Source organism: Ictidomys tridecemlineatus, chromosome 4, assembly GCF_052094955.1.
Source record: "Ictidomys tridecemlineatus isolate mIctTri1 chromosome 4, mIctTri1.hap1, whole genome shotgun sequence".
NCBI classification, from domain to species: Eukaryota; Metazoa; Chordata; class Mammalia; order Rodentia; family Sciuridae; genus Ictidomys; species Ictidomys tridecemlineatus.
Window position 1 is genome coordinate 4,742,480 of NC_135480.1, and position 19,090 is coordinate 4,761,569.

Genomic DNA, 19,090 nt, shown 5'->3' on the forward strand with positions numbered 1-19,090 from the left:
TGCCTTAGCCCAGGTCCTGTGCCAAACGCAGTGGGATGGAGAAGGATGAAAAGGAGAAAGAGGGGAGGAGGACAGAGGAGGGAGGAGGGGAGGAGGGGGGAGGAAGGGGGGAGGAGGAAGGAGGAGGCGGGGAGAGACAGACCAGGAGAGGAGTCCAGCTGCCAAGGACCCTGTCGACCAGCCACCTTGCTGGGCCCCGACGCCCACACAGGTGTAAAGCGAATCCGAAGGCTGACTGGGTCACTCTGGGAGTTAGGAGGCTACACGCGCCTTTTAAAGGTGGCTTTTGCTGAGTTTGGGCCAAAGTGGTCACAGACCCATTCTGTGGCACCTGGGGCTCACTTAGGGCAGAAGTGGTCCTGGTGCCAGAAGGGCGCAGGGTGTGGAGGAGGACAGGTAGACAAAGCTGGTGTCGAGGCTGACCGCGCATTGGAGGACAGAGGAGCTGCCGTGCTGGTCACACAGGGACTCGAGGAGCAGGTCTCCTGCCTCCTTCTCCTAGGGACCTTGTGGTGACAGGACCCCCTGGGCAATCCATGACAAGGTTGCCACAGCCATGTGCCCGGGAAGGCACTCAGGAACTTCACCTCATGTGTCCCCATCTCTGGCCACAGTGAGGCCTCACGTTCTCAGGGTTTGTGCACGAGGACATCTTCAGGTGGCCGCCATTCGGCCCGTCTCCCTCCCTCCTTCCCTTCGGCCAGCGCCTGCCGCCGTCCTCACTGCAGGAGCCCAGGCGGAGAGCAGTGGCCGCCGGCCTTCGGGTCATGTCCTGCTCCCACTCCTCCCCCTCGGCTTCCCCCACAATTCTTCCCCGGCACCAACATCGCTGGTCTTCTATAAATAAGTGTTGACCAAAGATAAGAATGGATGGCTAGGGGATGGACGGTCAGTGGGTGGACAGAGGGGTAGGTGGACGGATGCACACATGGGTGGATGGACATGTGGACGTATGGATGAGTGGGTGGGAGGATGAGTGGGCGGACGGGTGGCTAAATGTGTGGGTGGCACGTGGATGGATGGATGGACGAGTGGGTCGTGGCTAGAAACGTGGATGGATGGATGGAGGGACAACTGGGTCGTGGCTAGATATGTGGATGGATGGATGGATGGACGACTGGGTCGTGGCTAGATATGTGGATGGATGGATGGATGGACGACTGGGTCGTGGCTAGATAGGTGGATGGATGGATGGATGGACGACTGGGTCGTGGCTAGATAGGTGGATGGATGGATGGATGGACGAGTGGGTCGTGGCTAGATAGGTGGATGGATGGATGGATGGACGAGTGGGTCGTGGCTAGATATGTGGATGGATGGATGGATGGACGAGTGGGTCGTGGCTAGATAGGTGGATGGATGGATGGATGGACGAGTGGGCCGTGGCTAGATAGGTGGATGGATGGATGGATGGACGAGTGGGTCGTGGCTAGATAGGTGGATGGATGGATGGATGGACGAGTGGGCCGTGGCTAGAAACGTGGATGGATGGATGCTGGGTGATGGGAGGATAGGAGCCTGTGGATGGAAGGGTGGGTGTGTGGGTGGGTGACTGATGGATGTGTTAAAAATCAAGGTCCTTTCTACTGGGAGGGGCAGGGAGGGCACTGGATGGCAGGTGGTTGCCATTTAGAGCCTGGGGACAGATTATGAAAGCCAGTAGAGCAGGGCCTGTGTCTAGGTCACCACGTGGGCTGGCCCTGGACTGGACACCTCACAACTGGTGGGCGAGTGAGCAGTCCCACGCACGGAGCCAGGGCACCGCTTCACGAGGAAACCAAGGCCCGGGAAGTGCCCCCAAATTCCAGTGTTGGAACCCTCCCCCCAAGATGGTGGCATTAGAAGACAGGCTTTGGGGGTGACTAGGCCACAGGGTGGAGCTGTCCTGAGGGGGGCTGATGCCCTTGTAAAAGGGACCCCAGAGAGCCCAGGTCACCAGGAGAAGGCACCCTCTGCGGACCAGGAGTGGGGCCCTCAGCAGACAGGGAACTGCGAGGACTGGGTCCCCGGACCCGACTGTGGCAAACGGGACACAGCGGCCCAGGCAAAGGCGCCGCTCCCATCCGAAGCACCTCTCTCGGGTTTAGAAGGAAACAAATTTCCATACCAAATAAGGCGGCGGAGTCCAGAGCCTCTGCCCACTTCACGCAGCTCCTTTTAAGTGTCCAAAAGCAATTACACTTGGAACTTGACTGGCTTCAGCCTCCCTGGCCTCCCCCGGCCTCCCCGTGTAAACAAGCGGCCCAGCTGGGCCCCAGCTGCTGCCCTGGGGGAGGCCAACAGGTCACCACCCTGCCTGCCCAGCCTCTGTGGGCCTCGGGTGGGGTCTGGGTATCCCCAGACTCTCAGAGCGCCCCACCCCCAGGAGACCCCAGGAGACCCCAGTCTCAGGCTCCGTCCTCCTCTTGCTCTGGGGCGGGAAGCTGGAGGCTGGGGCAGGTGCAGGGAGAGTCTCTTGCGGTTTGGGTAAGACGCCCACAGGGGCCCACAGCCCCGCCTGGGCAGCATTTGCTCAGGCAGGGAAAACGGAATTCCCTGGGGCTCCGGGGCCATGAGAAAGTGGGCCCAGGGCAGGAGAGTCATTTCTTGGTGCCTCTGAAGGGCTCACCACCAGCACTGACGGCCCACCCTCCTGCTCCCCGTTTTGGGCTGGGTGCCCGGACCACGGACACGTTCCAGGACCCCCTCTCTGGGGGAGGCTGACTCATCCCGCTGAGCAGCGCACGCACCAGGCCCCGCGGCCGCCAGCTCCCCTGCTCGCCCCGGGCGGGCGGTGATTTTCCACTTACTCCATCTGATTGCTATTAGGGCTGGGAAAGGGAATTCCTGGTTCCAGAAGGCCACAGGGGGCCTCCCCAGCACATTCCAGGGTGGGCAGGGGGAGTGGACCTGGACGCCACCTGGGGGTGCTGCAGTCCCTCCATGGACTCTGCGCCTCCGCCAGGGAGCCCTCTCCTCTGTGCGCCCAGCTTCCCCAAGCCAGCCCCTCCCCCAGTGGAGACGGCAGGGTGGGGACCGCCCATCCACCCCAAAATGCCCACTGGGAGCAGACCCAGGGCGCCAGGCCAGTGGACAGCAGAGCTCCCTCTGCAGGACAGGACAGATTTGGGGGGCCGTAGGATACAAGGGAGGTTAACAGCTGGACTCCGGCCGCAGTGCTCAGCACTTGGGCCAACCTGACGTCACCAGGCAAAAAGATGAGTCCCCCGTGGGGCTCTGGGGGGGCTCCTGAGCGGGGCATTCCTTCCCGAAGCCTCATCGAGAGCAGCCCCTCCTCCTCCCCCCTCCCCTCCCCCTCCTGCCGGGCCTGGAATTGGGTTTGGGGCGGGTTCTGCTTCCAAAGCCATCTCCTGCAGCAGGCAAGGGCTCGTCCCGTCCTCCACCAAGCTCACGTTCCCGAGGCTCGGGCAGCGCTTGGCTGGCCTGCTGCCCTGCTGGGTCCGCCAGGCGGAGGCAGGGATCTCAGGAGGAGCCCGTCACAAAGGGAAGGACTCCGAGGACCAGGACAGCGGCAGGTAGCTCCCTGTGTCCAGGGACCGAGGGAGGGGCTCGGGGAAAGGGGGTCTGTAGGGTGAAGGCCAGGCAGGGAAGAAAAATGAGGTGGACGTCTTCAGGGCAGGAGGCTCCCAGAAATCCACCTCTTGAATCAGGAAGCCCTGAGATGCCAAGGCTGTCACCCACCAGGAGGTCTCTCCCGCCACTCAGAGGCTGCAGGGCTCTCAGGGACAGCGAGGAACTCTGAGAGTCCCCTCCTGTGTGACCATGCCCTGGCCAGCTGGCCTCCCCCAACCCCCAGCCCCAAGCCGGCCTCAGCAACCGGCCCCTGCTCTGTCCTCCTGTGGGTGGGGGCTTCCCGTCCCTCCCCCAACTTCACGTCCAAGAGAGCGTTCTGGAAGGGCTAGCAGGGAACACCCAGCGGGCAGCATCCCAGCAAGAGGAGAGGGCTCCTGCGCTCCCAGGCACACCAGCTTCTGCGAGGCTGAGTCCGGGCTGGAGCAGCTGCAGGGCCAGCCCCACAGTGGACATGCTGGGGTCAGGAGGCTGGGCAGCTGGGTCCCACCTTTTCCCAGGCTGGCGGAGCCTGGCACAGCGTGGAGTCCACTGAGGAAGTCCCTGCCACGTTCTGCCAGGTCTCCATCCCCTTGGATGAGCCCCTTGGATGAGCCCCTTGGATCCAGCTATCAGCAGGGACTCGGGTCCTAGAGTGGGAGACAGGCTCTCTGTGTGTCAAGGGCAGCGTCAGACAGCCCCTCCAATGACCAGTGCCCTCAGGCCCAGCCCAGGCGGCTGCCAGGGGGAAACCAGAGGCTCTGGGTCCTGGAGGGCTGGGGTGAGCCAGGCTGGGGGAAGCAGGCAGTGGCCGCACTGTCCTTGTTTGGAGGGGAGTGCAGGCAGGGGCAGGGGGTGCTGGGCTGGCAGCTTCCTGGTCAGCTGTGGTTGAAGCCAGCGCTGATCAACACGCAGCACACGCACTCCACACGTCCCTACACATGTCACACATATGTCCTTAATGTGGCCCGTCTGGGCTGCTAGATCTCTCTGCGCGTCAGTGAAGTCGCTGGGCGTATCCTGGTAGGGCCAGGACCAGGGGACACAGACGGTCAGCTCCATCAGCGTGTGGGCAGGGGCTCTCCGGCATGCTAGCCTGTGCTGTGGACGGGCCAGCCCTCCGCCCCAGGGTCCAGCCTGACCAGCGTGAAAGGTGACACTTTCCTGGGTCCAGGTTTCCCCCAGGGGAGCTGAGGGCCTGGTGTGGAAGGCTCTGGAAGGGCCTCGAGAGGGCTGGGAGCAAGGGGGGAAGCGGAGGTGGCTTACCTGGGGCCGGGTGGGTCTGGGGTGCAGGCAGGGGAAAGTCTGGGCAGGCTCCCCGTGGGGAGCATGCAGCCTGTCCCTGGCCATGGACAGTGGACCAACTGGAGTTAGGCGGTGCCTTGAGGCGGGGGGTGAAGATGCCCACTGCCCAGCACCAGGATCTGTGCGTGGCACCACACACAGGGGCTCCCACCGTGACCACGTAGGCCCCGCACTGAGCCACTCCAGGCACAGGTGCCTCCACAAGCTCCAGGGTGCACCCGCAGCCTGGGGCAGGAGGGCAGGAGACCTGAGGTGGGCGCAGGCCTGGGGCGGTGCTGGGCCCTCCACACCCCGCTGCACAGCTTTGGCCTCAGGGTGGCAGGGTTCCCACCAGATCCTGGAGGCCAAGGGTTAAAGAAGGGGCGGGCGGCTTGCACAGATGGACACCCTTTGCAGCCAGTGACTCACAGCCCAGCTGGGACAGGCGGAGAGGGGAGGAGGTGGCGGCTGCAGCCAGCCGGGTGGACCTGCAGAGGAAGGAATTTCTGGGGAGTGGAGGCCACCGCACTGCCCAGCAGTCTCTCCGGGGAGGGGAGGGCTCCGGCCACCTGTGGCTGCACTGTCCCCTGACAAGGCCTTTTCTCACCCTCGACCTCAGTTTCCCCACTTCCTGGGGGGGGAGCGATAGGAGATCTGGTTGAGGGACAGGTCACTTTTAGCAGACACAGGGTAGGCAGACCCATGATCTGTGGCCAACCAGGGTGGACCAGTCTCCTGCTGGGTCGTCCCCCCCAGCTCACCCCCCTCCCAGGCTCATGATTGGCAGCCCGAGGCCTCCCCCCACCCGCCGGAGTCAGGGCCACGGCCTGGCCTCCTGGCTCGCTCCCCAATCACCCCTCTCCTCCGTCGCAGCTGCAGCCCCAACAATAGACACATGTGCTGGCCGCTGGAGAGTGACCTCACCCCTGGACCCTAGGTCACCTACCAAAGGGGAATGAGGGCAGCTGCCCTGCAGCTGGTAATAGGCCACACCCCACAAGGGGGAGGTGGGGCGGCAGGTGCTCAGCCAGCATCCGGGGAGCTGGGGTTGGTGGTGGGGGCGAAGCTGTGCCTTCCAGGAACCTTTAGGGGAAAGGCCAGATCAAGGCCCAGACAAAGACCTCGTCCTCCAGGAAGTCTCCCTGCCAAAACGACCTGCCTGACCTCACCGCGCCCCTCCCCTGCCACCCAGGGCCGGGACACATGGAGGTGCTCGGGAACGTACCTCCAGAGCAGTCTGGCTCCGAAACCTCGAAGACCAAGTGGAGGGGGTGGGGGTGAGGGGGCTTCCTCCCTAGTGAGCCACAGTGGCTCCAAGGGGCCCCGAGGGTCTGTGTGAGGGGTCCTCGGGCAGGAGGGCTGTGCTCGCAGGACAGTCCTGCCAAGCCCTTCTTCAGAGCTGGGGATGGCCTTTCCGCCAAGGTGAGAGCCCAGGGCCTGGGGACGGGGCTGGGAGGTGGGATGGGGGCATTTCAGAAGGAGTCAGACCCACTGTCCTCATTTCACCCTCTCCCCGGGCTGTGGCCAGGTGCCAGGTGGGCGTGCCAGCCGGTGAGCTGCGAGCAGGGACCTGGACCCTCCGAGCCTGGAGATGGCTGGGAACTGCTCCTGGGAGGCCCATGCCACCAGCAGGAACAAGGTAAGTGCCACCCGGCAGAGGAGGCCACTGGCCTGCCAGGAGACGGCAGGTGGGGACAAGAGATCCTCCCACACCTGCCTCCCAGGCCACTCTCCAACTCTGCACTGGGGTGGGCATGGGGCTGGCCCTGGTCACCAGTCCCCAGGATCCCAGTGTCCCTTCAGGGAGGTGAGCAAAGGCACTGGGTCACTGGAAGTCCCCCCTGATGCTGACCCTTGGCCATCCTTTGCCCCTTGCCTGCCCTGCAGAGGGGGCAGTCAGCCATTACGATGGCCAGGGCTTGCCCGGAAGGCCTGCCTGCCGGCTCCTAGGTGACCCCGATGTCATGTGCTCCACAGAGCTGTGTCCACTCTGGGCTACCCCCATCTATAGGCACTAGCCCTCCTGAGACTCTGACAAGCCCTTCAGGCTGACCCACCACTCCTGCCCTGCCCCCTCCCCTTGAAAAGTCTGGAATTTTCTTCAGAATCCTGGGTAGCATACTCTCCGACTGGAAGGATCCCTGGAACTGACCGGCTCCAACCTCCTCACTGAAGAAACTGAGGCTCACAGCAGGGCAGTAACCTGTCCCCTGCCCAGGCCAGCTCCTGGGATCTGACCCTGGCCCTAGCCTTTATCCCTTCTCCCCAGGGTGCCCACTGTGAAATGTTGGCCGCCCAGGAGGCAGAGATTGGGTGTGCTGGGGGCGTGTCCAGGAGTCCCCAGAGCAGAGACAGCGCTCAGGGAGGGGGCAGGCTCCAGAGCGGGCCTTTCACAAGGGCCTTGTGTGGCTGGGAACAGCTCCCACCCAGTGACTCAGCCGCCCCCCTCCCCTTCAAGGAGGGGATTGCACGATTTTTCCAGCTGGCAAAGGCTGGAGTGCTCTGACATGGCTCTGTCCACCTCCCAGTGGCAGAGCTAGTCTCCCCTGGACCTTCCAGATCCTGAGTGTGTCCCTACTGAGTGGAACTCCCAAGACTGTAGTTCTCAAAGTCACCCCAGGAAAGGAAGCAGAGGGCAAGCTGAAGAGTGGGATTGGTGGTCAACAGTGGCAGGCAGAGCTGTGCTGTGTTTGGTGGTGGGCAGGACCCCATAAAGGACTTTCCCTGACTTCCGAGGGCCTCCCCAAGTTCTGCCAACACCTCCAGTTCCTGTTTACAGAATCCCTTGAGGGGTCCGGGCCAGAAGACCCCACCCTTGGTTAGCGGAAGTCAAGAGCGATTTCTCTGGATCCTGCTTCCGGCCAGAGCCATCTGGAAAGTGGCAGAAAGGGTCCCTTGTTTTGTTGGGGGACGGGAGTGGGTACCAGCCTTTGGGAGAGAGCTGGTGTGGGTTGATAATGTCTGCAGGGGTGTAGGGAAGGGGCTTGCTGGGGCACCTTCGCCACTAGGAAGGAGAGGTCAAAAGCCACCCTGATGGGCTGTGTTTGGCCGGCACGGTCATTTTAAGTGCTCAACAGAAAGCTCAGGGTGTTTGGCTTCTCTGGGAAGGCGAGAGGGGGACCGGCCCCACTAGCCCGGCCCCTGGCATCCGCTGGCTGGAGCAGAGCAGGCTGCCCACCTTGACCGGGATGGGTACCCACCAACCCAAGCCCTGCGGACAGGACTGGTGTCCGCTGGGCGGCACCATTTTAGGCAAAACAGTTGTAAAATACTGAAGTGCTTCCTGTGGCTGCTGCCGCAGGCCCCACCCCCTGCCAGAGACCCCCCGGGCTTTCCCACAATCCAGAGCCCCCCGAAGAGCAGCCCCAGCCCACAGGGCACCACCTCTGATCCCCAGTTCTCCCTGGTCCCACCGTGGAACTGGGTCCTGCTCCAAGTTCCACTCCACTTTTTTTTTTTACAAGTGATTTTAATTTCCTTAGAAATAAGTATTTTCACTTTTTAGTTTTGAAACAATGCAAGAAAATTGCAGGAACAGGAGGCTACCTACTAAGTCCCTCCCTCCCTTCCTCCATTGCTGATCTTGTGCTGAATGTGCTGTGTACCCCAGAATCACCCCAAAATAACCGGCAGACACCAACTCCCTCTGCCTTCAAATAGCCAGACTGGTCTGAGAACAAGGCCAGAGCGCAGGTCCAGGTTCAGGAAACATAACACTGATGCAATCCACGCCCACATCCTGAGCTCTCCGAGTGGCCGGACAATGCAGTGGTCTAGGTCCCGGGCGTTTGGATCCCAGCCTGCAGAGTGGGTCGCGGCTCTTTGTTCTCCTTGCATCCAGAAAGTGCCCTCAGTTTTCCCTTATTCCCTTATTCTATGATAACAGTCCCTTCTTCTACGACATGGACATTTTTGGGAGAGTCCATTCTGACCGTGGCAGGCCTAGAGTGCTTATAGGTGGCTGACAGCCGTGGCGTCCCTCCTGGAGACTGGCCACTCCGTGCTGTGAGCTCTAGACTCGGGAACAGCGTGAGCCTCCGGTGGGCTGTATTCTGCTCCGGTTGCCATCAGAGCCAGTGGCCCTACAGACCTTGGACCCAAGTGTCTGGTGGGGACCACCAGGTGGGGCCACAGGTGCAGGTCTCCGTGGAGGGGGAGGGCAGCCAGCACCACCAGGCGTCTCCCCTCCACCCCTGCACAGATGTGTCCCGGCCTGAGCGAGGCCCCGGAGCTCTACAGCCGCGGCTTCCTGACCATCGAGCAGATCGCCATGCTGCCCCCGCCGGCCGTCATGAACTACATCTTCCTGCTGCTCTGCCTGTGCGGCCTGGTGGGCAACGGGCTGGTCCTCTGGTTTTTCGGCTTCTCCATCAAGAGGACCCCCTTCTCCACCTACTTCCTGCACCTGGCCAGCGCCGACAGCGCTTACCTCTTCAGCAAGGCCCTGTTCTCCCTCCTGAACGCGGGGGCCTTTCTGGGCACCTTCGCCGACTTCGTCCGCAGCGTGTCCCGGGTCGTGGGGCTCTGCGCCTTCGTGGGCGGCGTGAGCCTCCTGCCGGCCATCAGCACAGAGCGCAGTGTGTCCGTCATCTTTCCTGCCTGGTACTGGCGCCGGCGGCCCAAGCGCCTGTCGGCCGTGGTGTGCGCCCTGCTCTGGCTCCTGTCCCTGCTGGTCACTGGAATTCACAACTACTTCTGTGTGTTCCTGGGCCACGCAGACTCCGGGGCAGCCTGCAGGCACATGGACATCGCCCTGGGCATCATCCTCTTCCTGGTCTTCTGCCCACTCATGGTGCTGCCCTGCCTGGCCCTCATCTTGCACGTGGAGTGCCGGGCACGGAGGCGCCAGCGGTCGGCCAAACTCAACCACGTGGTGCTGGCCATGGTCTCCGTCTTCCTCGTGTCCTCCATCTACTTGGGGATCGACTGGTTCCTCTTCTGGGTCTTCCAGATCCCGGCCCCGTTCCCCGAGTACGTCACCGACCTGTGCATCTGCATCAACAGCAGTGCCAAGCCCATGGTCTACTTCCTGGCCGGGAGGGACAAGTCGCAGCGGCTGTGGGAGCCTCTCAGGGTGGTCTTCCAGAGGGCCCTGAGGGACGGCGCCGAGCTGGGGGAGGCTGCAGGCGGCACGCCCAACACGGTCACCATGGAGATGCAGTGCCCCTCTGGGAATGCCTCCTGAGAGGCCTGCGACGTGGACCCTGGCCTCCAGAGACTCTTTGCCACCGACAGGAACAGGCGCCTGCCTCGGTGCCCGCGTGGGAGGACCATCTGGCTCGGCCCCTCCTGCCTCCTTCTCCCAGGGATGGAGGCCCTGGGGGTGGCCAAGAGGCCACTCTGCCTCAGTGACCCACGGTACCAAAGTCACCCCACGCGGTGGGGCGCTCCTCGCCCTGGGCTGGTCGGCACAGGGGAGGAGGTGGCCGCAGCCCCGCCACCTCCTGCCCTACAGCCTCGTCCCCAGGGGTGGACTGCTCTCGAGATTCCGTCCCCAGGGCGGAGCATGAGCTTACCTGAACCCAACGGTGCTACCTGGGAGAGGTGTCCCTTCATGGCCTTGCAGCCAGATCTTTCTGCAAACAACATCCCTGTCCCCTTGGTGAGTCAGTTGGTGACTTTAATGGGGAAACGCCTGGCCCTGGGGCCACTCGAGACCGGAAGGACGGCCTTTTCTAACTCTGTGCCTGGCCAGCCCTGGGCAGCCTCCCAAGCACTCTGTGTCCTCCAGGCCACTGTGGACCATATGGGCAGTTCCTGGACCGAGTCCCTGGGCTCTAGCACCACCCAGAAGTGGGCTCTGGCTCTGTCCTGTCGCCTGGGGACTGGTACTGTGGTGCCCAACAAGCACAGTGGCCCCATGTAGCCACAGGGAGTTCTGTAAGACAATGAAGTGTCACCAATAAACGTTTTGTACCTTGCCGCGAGGCAGGCTGAATGCCCGAGTCCTCTGTCTCCCACAGCGAGGACGGCCAAGGGCAGGGGCACTGGCCCGGCCTCCCTGCTGGCTCTCCAGGGCCATCTGCTCCTGTCCTCCTGCCCCAAGCCTGGTCTTCGGGCTGCTTCTGTCTTCCCTGAGGCGTGCCCGCCCCTTTCCTGGTGGTTGCCAGAGTGAGTGCCGGTCCCGACCCGGGAAACCTGTCCACGTATTCTAGTTCAGCCCTGCATGGACTGACATCGTCCCTCTCCAGGAGGGACACAGTGGCCCCACGGGGGCTCCCTGGAGTGAGTGGCTGCATCCCTTCCTACTGCTCCTCCCTGCAGAATGTCCCCCTCTGCCCTGACCCCCAGGCAGGGGCTGGCCCCTATGCCTGGACACCTCTCTGTGCTCCTGCAGCTGGCTGGGAGCCCTTCCAGGGTGCCACCTGGGCCAGGCTGGAGGGCAGGCCCCTGTGGACTGTATGGGCAGTACCTGGACCAGGCCTCTGCTCAGCCCCCACAGAGGACATCCTGGGCACCTGGTCTAGCCTGGGATTCTCTGGGGAGATTCTCGAGGGAACTTGCTCACTCTGAGGCCTGAGGAGAGAGCCCAAGGCAGAGGCAGAGGTGGCCAGTCAGGAAGCGTCACGGATGGGGTGGGGCCCCTTCTCTGAGCCAGGAGCAGAGGAGGAAGGCATGCCTGCCGGCCGGCCCCCAACACCCCACTCACACACCTCGAGCTGCTCTGCCTTAACCTGGGCCCTCGCAGGGCCGACCCCACCAAGCCCAGGAGCCTGATGGCCCACGCCCAGGCACCGACTTGACCTTCCTGTCCACTCTGGCCATGGACTGTCTCTGCTCTCTGACAGTCCCCCTGGTCCTCCCAGCCAGGCCCCGAGCTCTGGGGAGAAGGGACTGTGTGAGGACGGAAGGAGCTGTGGTCCCACGGGCCTCGGGTGAGGAAGGGCTGTGCCACCTGCCCCGCGCCGCGCCCCCCACGCCGCGTCCCCCACGCCGCGCCCCCCACACCGCGTCCCCCACGCCGCGTCCCCCACGAGCCCCACCACCCTCCCCGTCTCCCCGTGCTGCTCAGTGAATCCCAGAGGCAAGGGGTCAGATGAGGGGTCTCCAGCCTGGCAGGTGATCACCGAGGACACACAGCAGCAGCAGGGCTGGGGTCCCCTCAGGGGCAGGGCTGGGGCCCACTCAGGCATCTCCCTCCACATGGACAGAAAGGCCTCCCAGTGCTGAAGGTCACCCGGACTGGCCCAGGGCCAGTGAGTCCCACTTCCTGGGAAGCCACTCTCCTCTCAGGAGCCCAAGCCTCCAGTCCTGAGTCCCCACAGGGAGCTGACCCCTGGAAGGGCCCTCCCTGCCCGGGGCCAGCCTGAGCGCTCAGGTCCCGGGGCCCGTGAGTGATGAGCAGTCGGATGAGCTGGGCCACGGTCCGAGGCGGCATCAGCCTCACCGCGCCGCAGCGGAGCGAGGGGTGAGCTTCGGGCTGGTCCAGGCTCTGGGGCCTGGTGCAGACCTTTGCAGTCTTGCTGGGAAGTTGGCCTTTTCTCCCACAGGCCCCGAGACTCCCAGAGGGGTCTGCCCCTCCCAGATCCCCTCACTTTCTGTGCTAATGGCACAGACATTAAAGGAGAGGAAGGCCCACACTTCCCTCCCTCCCCAGGTATTTGATTATTAAAGTGGCAGGGAGGAGCCGGCCGCAGGCGCCAGGGCTCCGCTGCCCCCATCAGGGTGGGGTTCTGGCAGCCCCCCGCGGCCTTCTCTCGGGTGTTTGGTAAGAGCAGGAGGCCAGGGGCCTGAGCGGCGCAGATCTCTGTCCTGACACTTTACAGCAAGGCCGTTCTCAGAGACGGCCACTCCACAGCAGAACGGCACCACTCCCACTGAGGGACTGCTGGGCTGCCCGGGTACCAGCCAACCCCTCCCACCCACACATGAAGAGTCGGGAGGGCAGGCAGGAGGGACTGGGCCACCCTTCCTGCACCCACTACCTCTACAGAACCAAGCAAGAAAGGACGCACCGTCTTTTAGATGGTGCCAGGGATGAGCAAGGCCAGATCTGAAGTCGAGAGTGAGTCTCCGGGAGGCGGAGGGCTGCGACCTGCCAGCCACGGACCTCGGTCTTGCTGTGCCTCGGTTTCCCTGGAGAGCACTGCACGGACCTCACAGAGCTGGCAGAATTGCTTGTGTCGGTGCCCGGCACACCCTGGTCAGGCATCAGGACAGGGACTCAGCGGGTGGAGGGGAGGAAATGGGTGGCCAGCAAAGGAGAGAAGTGCCCACCAACAGCCTGTCCAAGCTCTGGCCATCAGGGCCATAACTGCCATCTGTTGAGACCCTGGGCCCACAGCCTCAGGTCAGGGTCTGGTTTGATCTTCAGAGCAGGGCCACACGGGACCTGCCTCAGTACCAGTTGGGGAAGTCGGGCCTCACCCATGGCTCTTGTCACCCAGGTCAGCCACAGCAGGTGGATGACCAGGCTGGAGCCCCAAGTCACCACCCAGAGGCTCCCCACGGTGGCTGTCTAGTGGCCCTGCAAGCTCAGCCTCTGACCTTGGCATCTCCCATCAGGAAAGTGATGGCAGCTGAAGACACCTGAGGTGGACAGGCCCAGCACAGCCCCCGGGCACCCAGACGGACCTGGTGGGCTTCCTCAGTGGACTGAGGCCGAGGGAGGACGTGGCTCTGTTTCAGGCTGTCGGCAGAGGGGGAGAGGGAGGGGAGCTCGGCGGGCAGCGGGAGCCGTGGTCTCTCCTCTCCTTTACATCTGGCTGAAGGACTCTGGTACCCGCCGTCCCCGAGCCCTGCCCGCTGTGGTTTCCAGATGACTTGGGTTTTCATGTTTCATGCCAGAATTTTTAAGCACCACATGGTCTCACGTCTGCATGGCTGGGTCCAGACGCCTCCTTCCTCCGGGAACCATGGGCTCATGTGGAAGGTGGTGGAGAGATGGGTCCTGCTTCTCACTGTTGGGGAAGAAGCCCCGACCAGGCCAATGTGCCCCTCAACATGTCGGTGACCAGGCCAGGAAGCCAGGCTCCTTCCAGAACAGAGCCCCTGAGGGCACTGGACAGGGTGCTGGATGCCAGCAGGGGCTGGAGACGTGGAGAGCCGGAGGCGGCAGGGTGCATGGGGCTCGCGGGAAGCCCTGTTGGATGAGTCAGGCCTGCAGCACAGTTTCCTGGCAGTCCCAGAGCGGCTCACCTACGCAGGCAGATGTTTTTTAAGTCTTTGTAATTAATCTAATTGAGGCCTCCTTGACACGCAGCAGAGTGTGACCCCTTCATATATGAGACACACTAATCTCTGACCAGGGCCTCTGCGCCCAGGTCATGCACAAAACAACACACGGGAGGTGTCACTCCCCGGAGAAGAACGTGTCCGCCCCACCCAAGGCTGCCCATCGCCACTGGGCAGCCAGTCCAGCGCCCGCCGGCCCCGCCCAACACAGCCTTCATCTCCTTCACGCTGCTCTCAACTGGCCTCCGGGCAGATCCGTGCCCCATATCGGCCAGGAGCCCCGGTGGCAAGTAACAGAACCGGGTTAGTCCAGCTTGGGAGAGGGCGGGTGGGTGTGGGCAGCCGTGTTTACGGGAATTGATTGACTCACATGCCCAGGAAAACGGAATCAGAACATAATTAAACAAAACCCTCCACTTGGAAGGGAAAGCACACCCGGCACTTGGTGGTTCTTGGCTGCAGCATTTTCCCCGCTGGACGGGACTCGGTGAGCACCAGGCGCTCAAGAGGTCCCTGGTCACCCTCCAGCTGGTAGCCGGAATCCAAGATGGCCCCGGCGGTCACGCTCTGGTGAATTCTCGCCCTTCCCTGGATACGCAGGCTGCACGATCCATGGGACTCAGCCAGGTGCCTGGGTGCGTAAGGTTGTGACGGTCTCCACTGGTGGCACTAGTGAGCCCGCTGCCACGTGGGGAGCGGTGACGTTGGAAAGAAGCCAGAGAGCCTCTGGCCACCAGCCAGGCCAGGTACTGAGGCGCTCAGTCCAGCAACCCACGGGGAACGGGTAAGACCCAGCAGGGACCACTCGGGTGGTCCAGGTTCAAAGGTCAGGGGAGAGCCCAGGATGTGCCCTGAGATGGGTGGCTGACCATGAGCCTTCTTAACCCCTTTATAACTGTTGGCCTCTTGGCTTCTGGTCAGTTTCATGAACCAGTAACAAACACCGTGACCCCTCTTTGATGGATGATCCTTGACCTAAAGCCCAGCCTTAAGCATCAGTGGACCAGGATCTTGAAGGCAGCTGTCCCTCTGGGCTCAGAGCAGGGAAAACAGACAGCTGTGGGAGTGGGAAGCAGAGCTGGGCCACCTGCCACACACGTGGCCCAACACAGAGAGCGGGCCACAGTGTCACCCCCCAGGACCCCCCAGTTGCACTTTGCCACGCAGCGATTTGCAAACTGGGTGTTCGCCCTTCTGAAAAGTGTGGGTGTGGATGGGCCCAGGCGTCCAAGAATCCAGAGGCCTCTGTCCCTCAATCAGGAACGGCCAAGATGCACACAGTAGGTACAAGAGCACGGCCACTCCTGCCTTGGGAGCCTGGCGCCTCCTGAGCCTCTGTCCCTATCTCCTGTTCTCAGCGGGTACCAAGACCCCCAAACAGCAAGCACAGAATGAACTTCCTGTGGCTGTCACTGCAGGGCCAGGAGGACCCTCCTCCCCTGGCGTTGTCCCAGCAGACCAGACACCTCTGTCACCAGGGCCTAAGCCATTGCTGGTGGCCCAGCTGAGGCGTCCACCTCCCTCCCACCCTGAGGGGCCTCGTGACATCAGGACCCTTCCTCACCTGGGAGGGGGTGCAGGTGGCCGAGGCGAGGCGTGGGGGCAGAGGGGAGCATCTCCTTCCCCCCCCATCCCTGGTTCTGAGGGGAGTCGGGGCCAGAGAGGGGTCATGAGCTTTCAGTGAGGACTCTGGGGCTCGGAGGAGTCACCCAATTCACAGGTGGCAGAAGCGGAGTGGGAATAAGCTTCTGCACTCGGGACCCTGGGCTCCTTCCTCCCCGTCCCTCGGCAAGCAGAGCCGGGCGAGTCCATTAGCCATAACGTCTCTGCACTCGGGCCGTCGGGGGCCCTAATGGCCTTTCCCAGCCCACAAGAGCCCCCATTCCCTCCACGCCCCGCCCAGCTTCCCCACGGTGGGGCCTCTAATGCTCTGAGGTCTCTGAGAGGGAAGGCGGCCGAGGGCCAGGAAGGGTGGTCCTCCGGCCGCTCCCTGCAGGCCCCCAGCCTCATCCTCTGGTCCCCTGGGCAGGGATGGGCTCATTAGCCCTTGCCAGCGAGTCCCACCCAGCTCTGCGGCACCCACCACCCACGTGGGAGGCTGGGGGCCTTCCTGCATTTAAGCCAGCTCCGCCTCCACTTCACAGAGGGAGGCCAGCCAAGGTTTGCTGGGTCCTGGGGTCAGGCTCCCGAGGAGAGGGCAGTGAGGGGAGCCGCGAGTGAGGGGGCAGACACCGAGGCCCGGGCCTGGGCAGAGACAGCAGGACCTGCGCACGGACCTGGGCCACGGAGAGCTGCTGGGGCCTCCAGGGACCAGAGCCACAAGTCTGACACCCTTCCTCCAGGACCAGCACCACGTCCAGGGGCAGGTGAGAGGCCCGACTTTACAATCTGGGTGGAGGTGGGACAGCCTGGTGGTTAGGAACGGGTGCCCCGCCACCTGCTAGACCCAGAGGAAGCCCCTGCTCTGCTGGGGCAGCTGGGCATCCTGAGCAGGTGTCTCAGCCTCTCTGAGCCCTCATCTCCTAAGGAAAGCAGGGACAATAAAGCAACCTCACCAGCACCTAGAGCCATGGTGAGCGCAGGACACTAACCCTGGTGCCTACCACCCTTGGAGGTGATAGCAGAGCAGGGAGTAGGGTGCCAAGGAGAGTAAAGTCTAAGGAGAAGACACACCCCATCGGGTGTTTTCAAAAAAGTCGCTGTGGACCAACCAGGCCGGGTCCTCTCACTCACATAAGAGGATACGCGCTTCCAAGTCCACGCACGCACGGCAGAGAGGCCTCGGGGGACCCAGGGCACCCGGGCGGGCACAGGGCAACTCTCTTCCTTCACGTTCGCGTGGTTTACGGTGAGACTGAACCGGCCTCTGTGCGGTTTTTGCAAAGGTGAGTGTCCACGGGGAGTGGACGACAGCGCAGGGCCATGCTGTGAAGACACCAGCCCAGTCTGTGGTGAGGAGGCAGACGTGTAGAGGACAGGGAGGGAGGTGAGGCTGGCCCCGAGGAGTCTGGGCCAAACCCTGAGGGACAGTGAGGGGAGGGTTGCTCATTCACTTACTTCCTGGCCTTTGTTTTCATGTTTTCTTAGTTGCCAATGGCCTGTATTCTATGTGGTGCTGAGAATCGAACCCAGTGCCTCACACGCGCTGGGCAAGCGCTCCACCCCTGAGCCCCAGCCCAGCGCCAGCCCAGCGCCAGCCCAGCGCCAGCCCGGGACTTACTTATTTTCCACTAGAGGAGAGTCTGAACCTCCGTGCCTTCTCCAACACACACTCACACACACACACACTCACACACTCACACACACAGACTGAGACCACAGTGAATCTCAAAATCGGGCTCATTTCTTCACCTCAAGGGGAGACAACAGAAAACCCTTTTAAGATGGGAAGCAGTTTGGACTCATTGACCTGGGAACAGAAACAATCCACCAACACCCAAAGGGCCAAACCCCAGGAGAGGACGCAGGGACCCACCCCGGCTAGGAAGCCCACTGGGATGGCGGGGACTCCCAGGCCGGAGCAGCCGTGGCCTCCGTCCCTGCTGGCTCTTGACCTGTGCGAGGACAGAAGTTGACGTCCCTGGGGACCCACCAGCCCCCAGGGGGACGGGGAGCAAGCCCCGAAGCCGGCTCTCGGAGCCCCAAAGCCAGCCCAGGGGAACCGCGTGACCCCCAGGGCCCCTCAGGCACCTAAATCAGCTGAGGGCTCACCCGAGCTGGGGCAGGGACCAGCCCGCTCCCTCGAGGAGGCTGCCAGGGTGGGGCTGCCAGGGTGGGGCCACCCGGCTCAGGTCCCGCTGCCCTCGCTCCCCTGACACAGCAGTCCTGGCCCACGGTTGGGCTGCAACGCCCCTCCCTCCCAAGTCCAGGGCCAGCGCACAGCAGGGCCGCCACGTGGCCACGGCACTGTGCTCTCGACAGCGGGCAGCAACCAGATGTTTTCCGTGGCTGCCCGACAAGTGACACAAGTCAAGGGCTGGGAACGAAACGTCCCGAGGTGGAGGCCCAGAGTGGGGTGTCAGCAGGCCGTGTTCCCTCCAGGGGCTGCAGGTCTTCCCTGCGTGCCTTGAGGCCACGGAAGTCCCTTCTCTACCTGTCCTCACGGGACCCCCTTCTCCTGTGCACCCCTCTGTGCGTCCCCCGACCACACCTGTCCTTGAACCATGAACACCCCAGGATGACCACCTCTGCTAAGAGCCAATTTCCGGGTAAGTCCCCTGAGCAGGCCTAGAGCAGGGCCACGTCTTCCAGGGCCCCAGTTGAACCTGCTGCGGACGCTGACCCGGTGCACGCTGTGTTCCCAGGCTCCCTCCCTCCCCGTCGTCGAGTCTGTGTTGCATGTTGCACCCTGCAGGCCTGGTGCCAGGGACAGGGTGGACAGAGGGCCACGGCCAGACCTGGCCTGCCCCACCCGTGCCCCACAGAACTGAACCCCATCGACAGGGACAGGGAGGGAGGTTTGGAGCGACAGGGCAGCACATGGCAAGGTCCCGGCCGGGGGCGTGCACAAACACCTATTGAGCACCACAGCATGCAGGCCCTGACGCAGGGGGAGCTGGGATACACCCTCACCCGCAGGCCTCCCCTGGCTCCTGCCCGCAGGGCCACCCAGCAGAGCCCAGGCGCTTCCCACCACGCGCCAGTGTATTAGAAAAGGTTCGCAGTCTCGGCTTCGGTCAGGGTAAGGGCTGCTCTCTCTCCAGAGTCCCCCAGGCTCCCTTCCCTCCAGCCCCAATATTCGGCCTCCCTTCTGCTTTCCCTGAACAAGGGGGTGCCGGGGGGGTGGCGAGCAGAGCACCCTCCCATCCCGTTGCCCGACCGCACCACCTGGCTCTCGGTTTCCCTCCTGGCGACACCCGGCTCCCGGCAGGGCACCCCTGGTCCCTTCACCTCCCGCCAGCTCCAGGGAGCCCTGCAGTGGCCGCCTCACCCCACATCACGAGGGTCTCCCCTGCGGCACCACCAGCCCACGCGGCAGGCGGCCGGCAGAGATGCCCGCCCCTCCGTGCCTCACTTCCTTGTCCCCAGCCCACTCAGGCCAACGAGGCCCTTCAAAAAGCCACTGCCCACCCTGAGCCCCACA

The 19,090-nt window shown here is 63.2% G+C and overlaps 1 protein-coding gene across 2 annotated transcripts; it reads left to right on the forward strand.

Annotated features, from left to right (window-relative positions):
* Positions 1–2,934: 2,934 nt before the first annotated feature.
* Mrgprf (MAS related GPR family member F) lies at positions 2,935–10,771 on the forward strand. Of its 2 annotated transcripts, none has more exons than XM_005333315.4 (3): positions 2,935–3,515; positions 6,362–6,472; positions 9,035–10,771. In XM_005333315.4, the coding sequence occupies exons 2-3, from the start codon at positions 6,425–6,427 to the stop codon at positions 10,016–10,018; spliced, it is 1,032 nt and encodes a 343-aa protein (XP_005333372.1). In that variant the 5' UTR covers positions 2,935–3,515; positions 6,362–6,424; the 3' UTR covers positions 10,019–10,771. The 2 variants fall into 2 exon arrangements, with proteins under 2 accessions (XP_005333372.1, XP_040139925.1); XM_040283991.2 differs by lacking the exon at positions 2,935–3,515 and adding an exon at positions 3,555–6,255.
* The last annotated feature ends 8,319 nt before the right edge of the window (positions 10,772–19,090 follow it).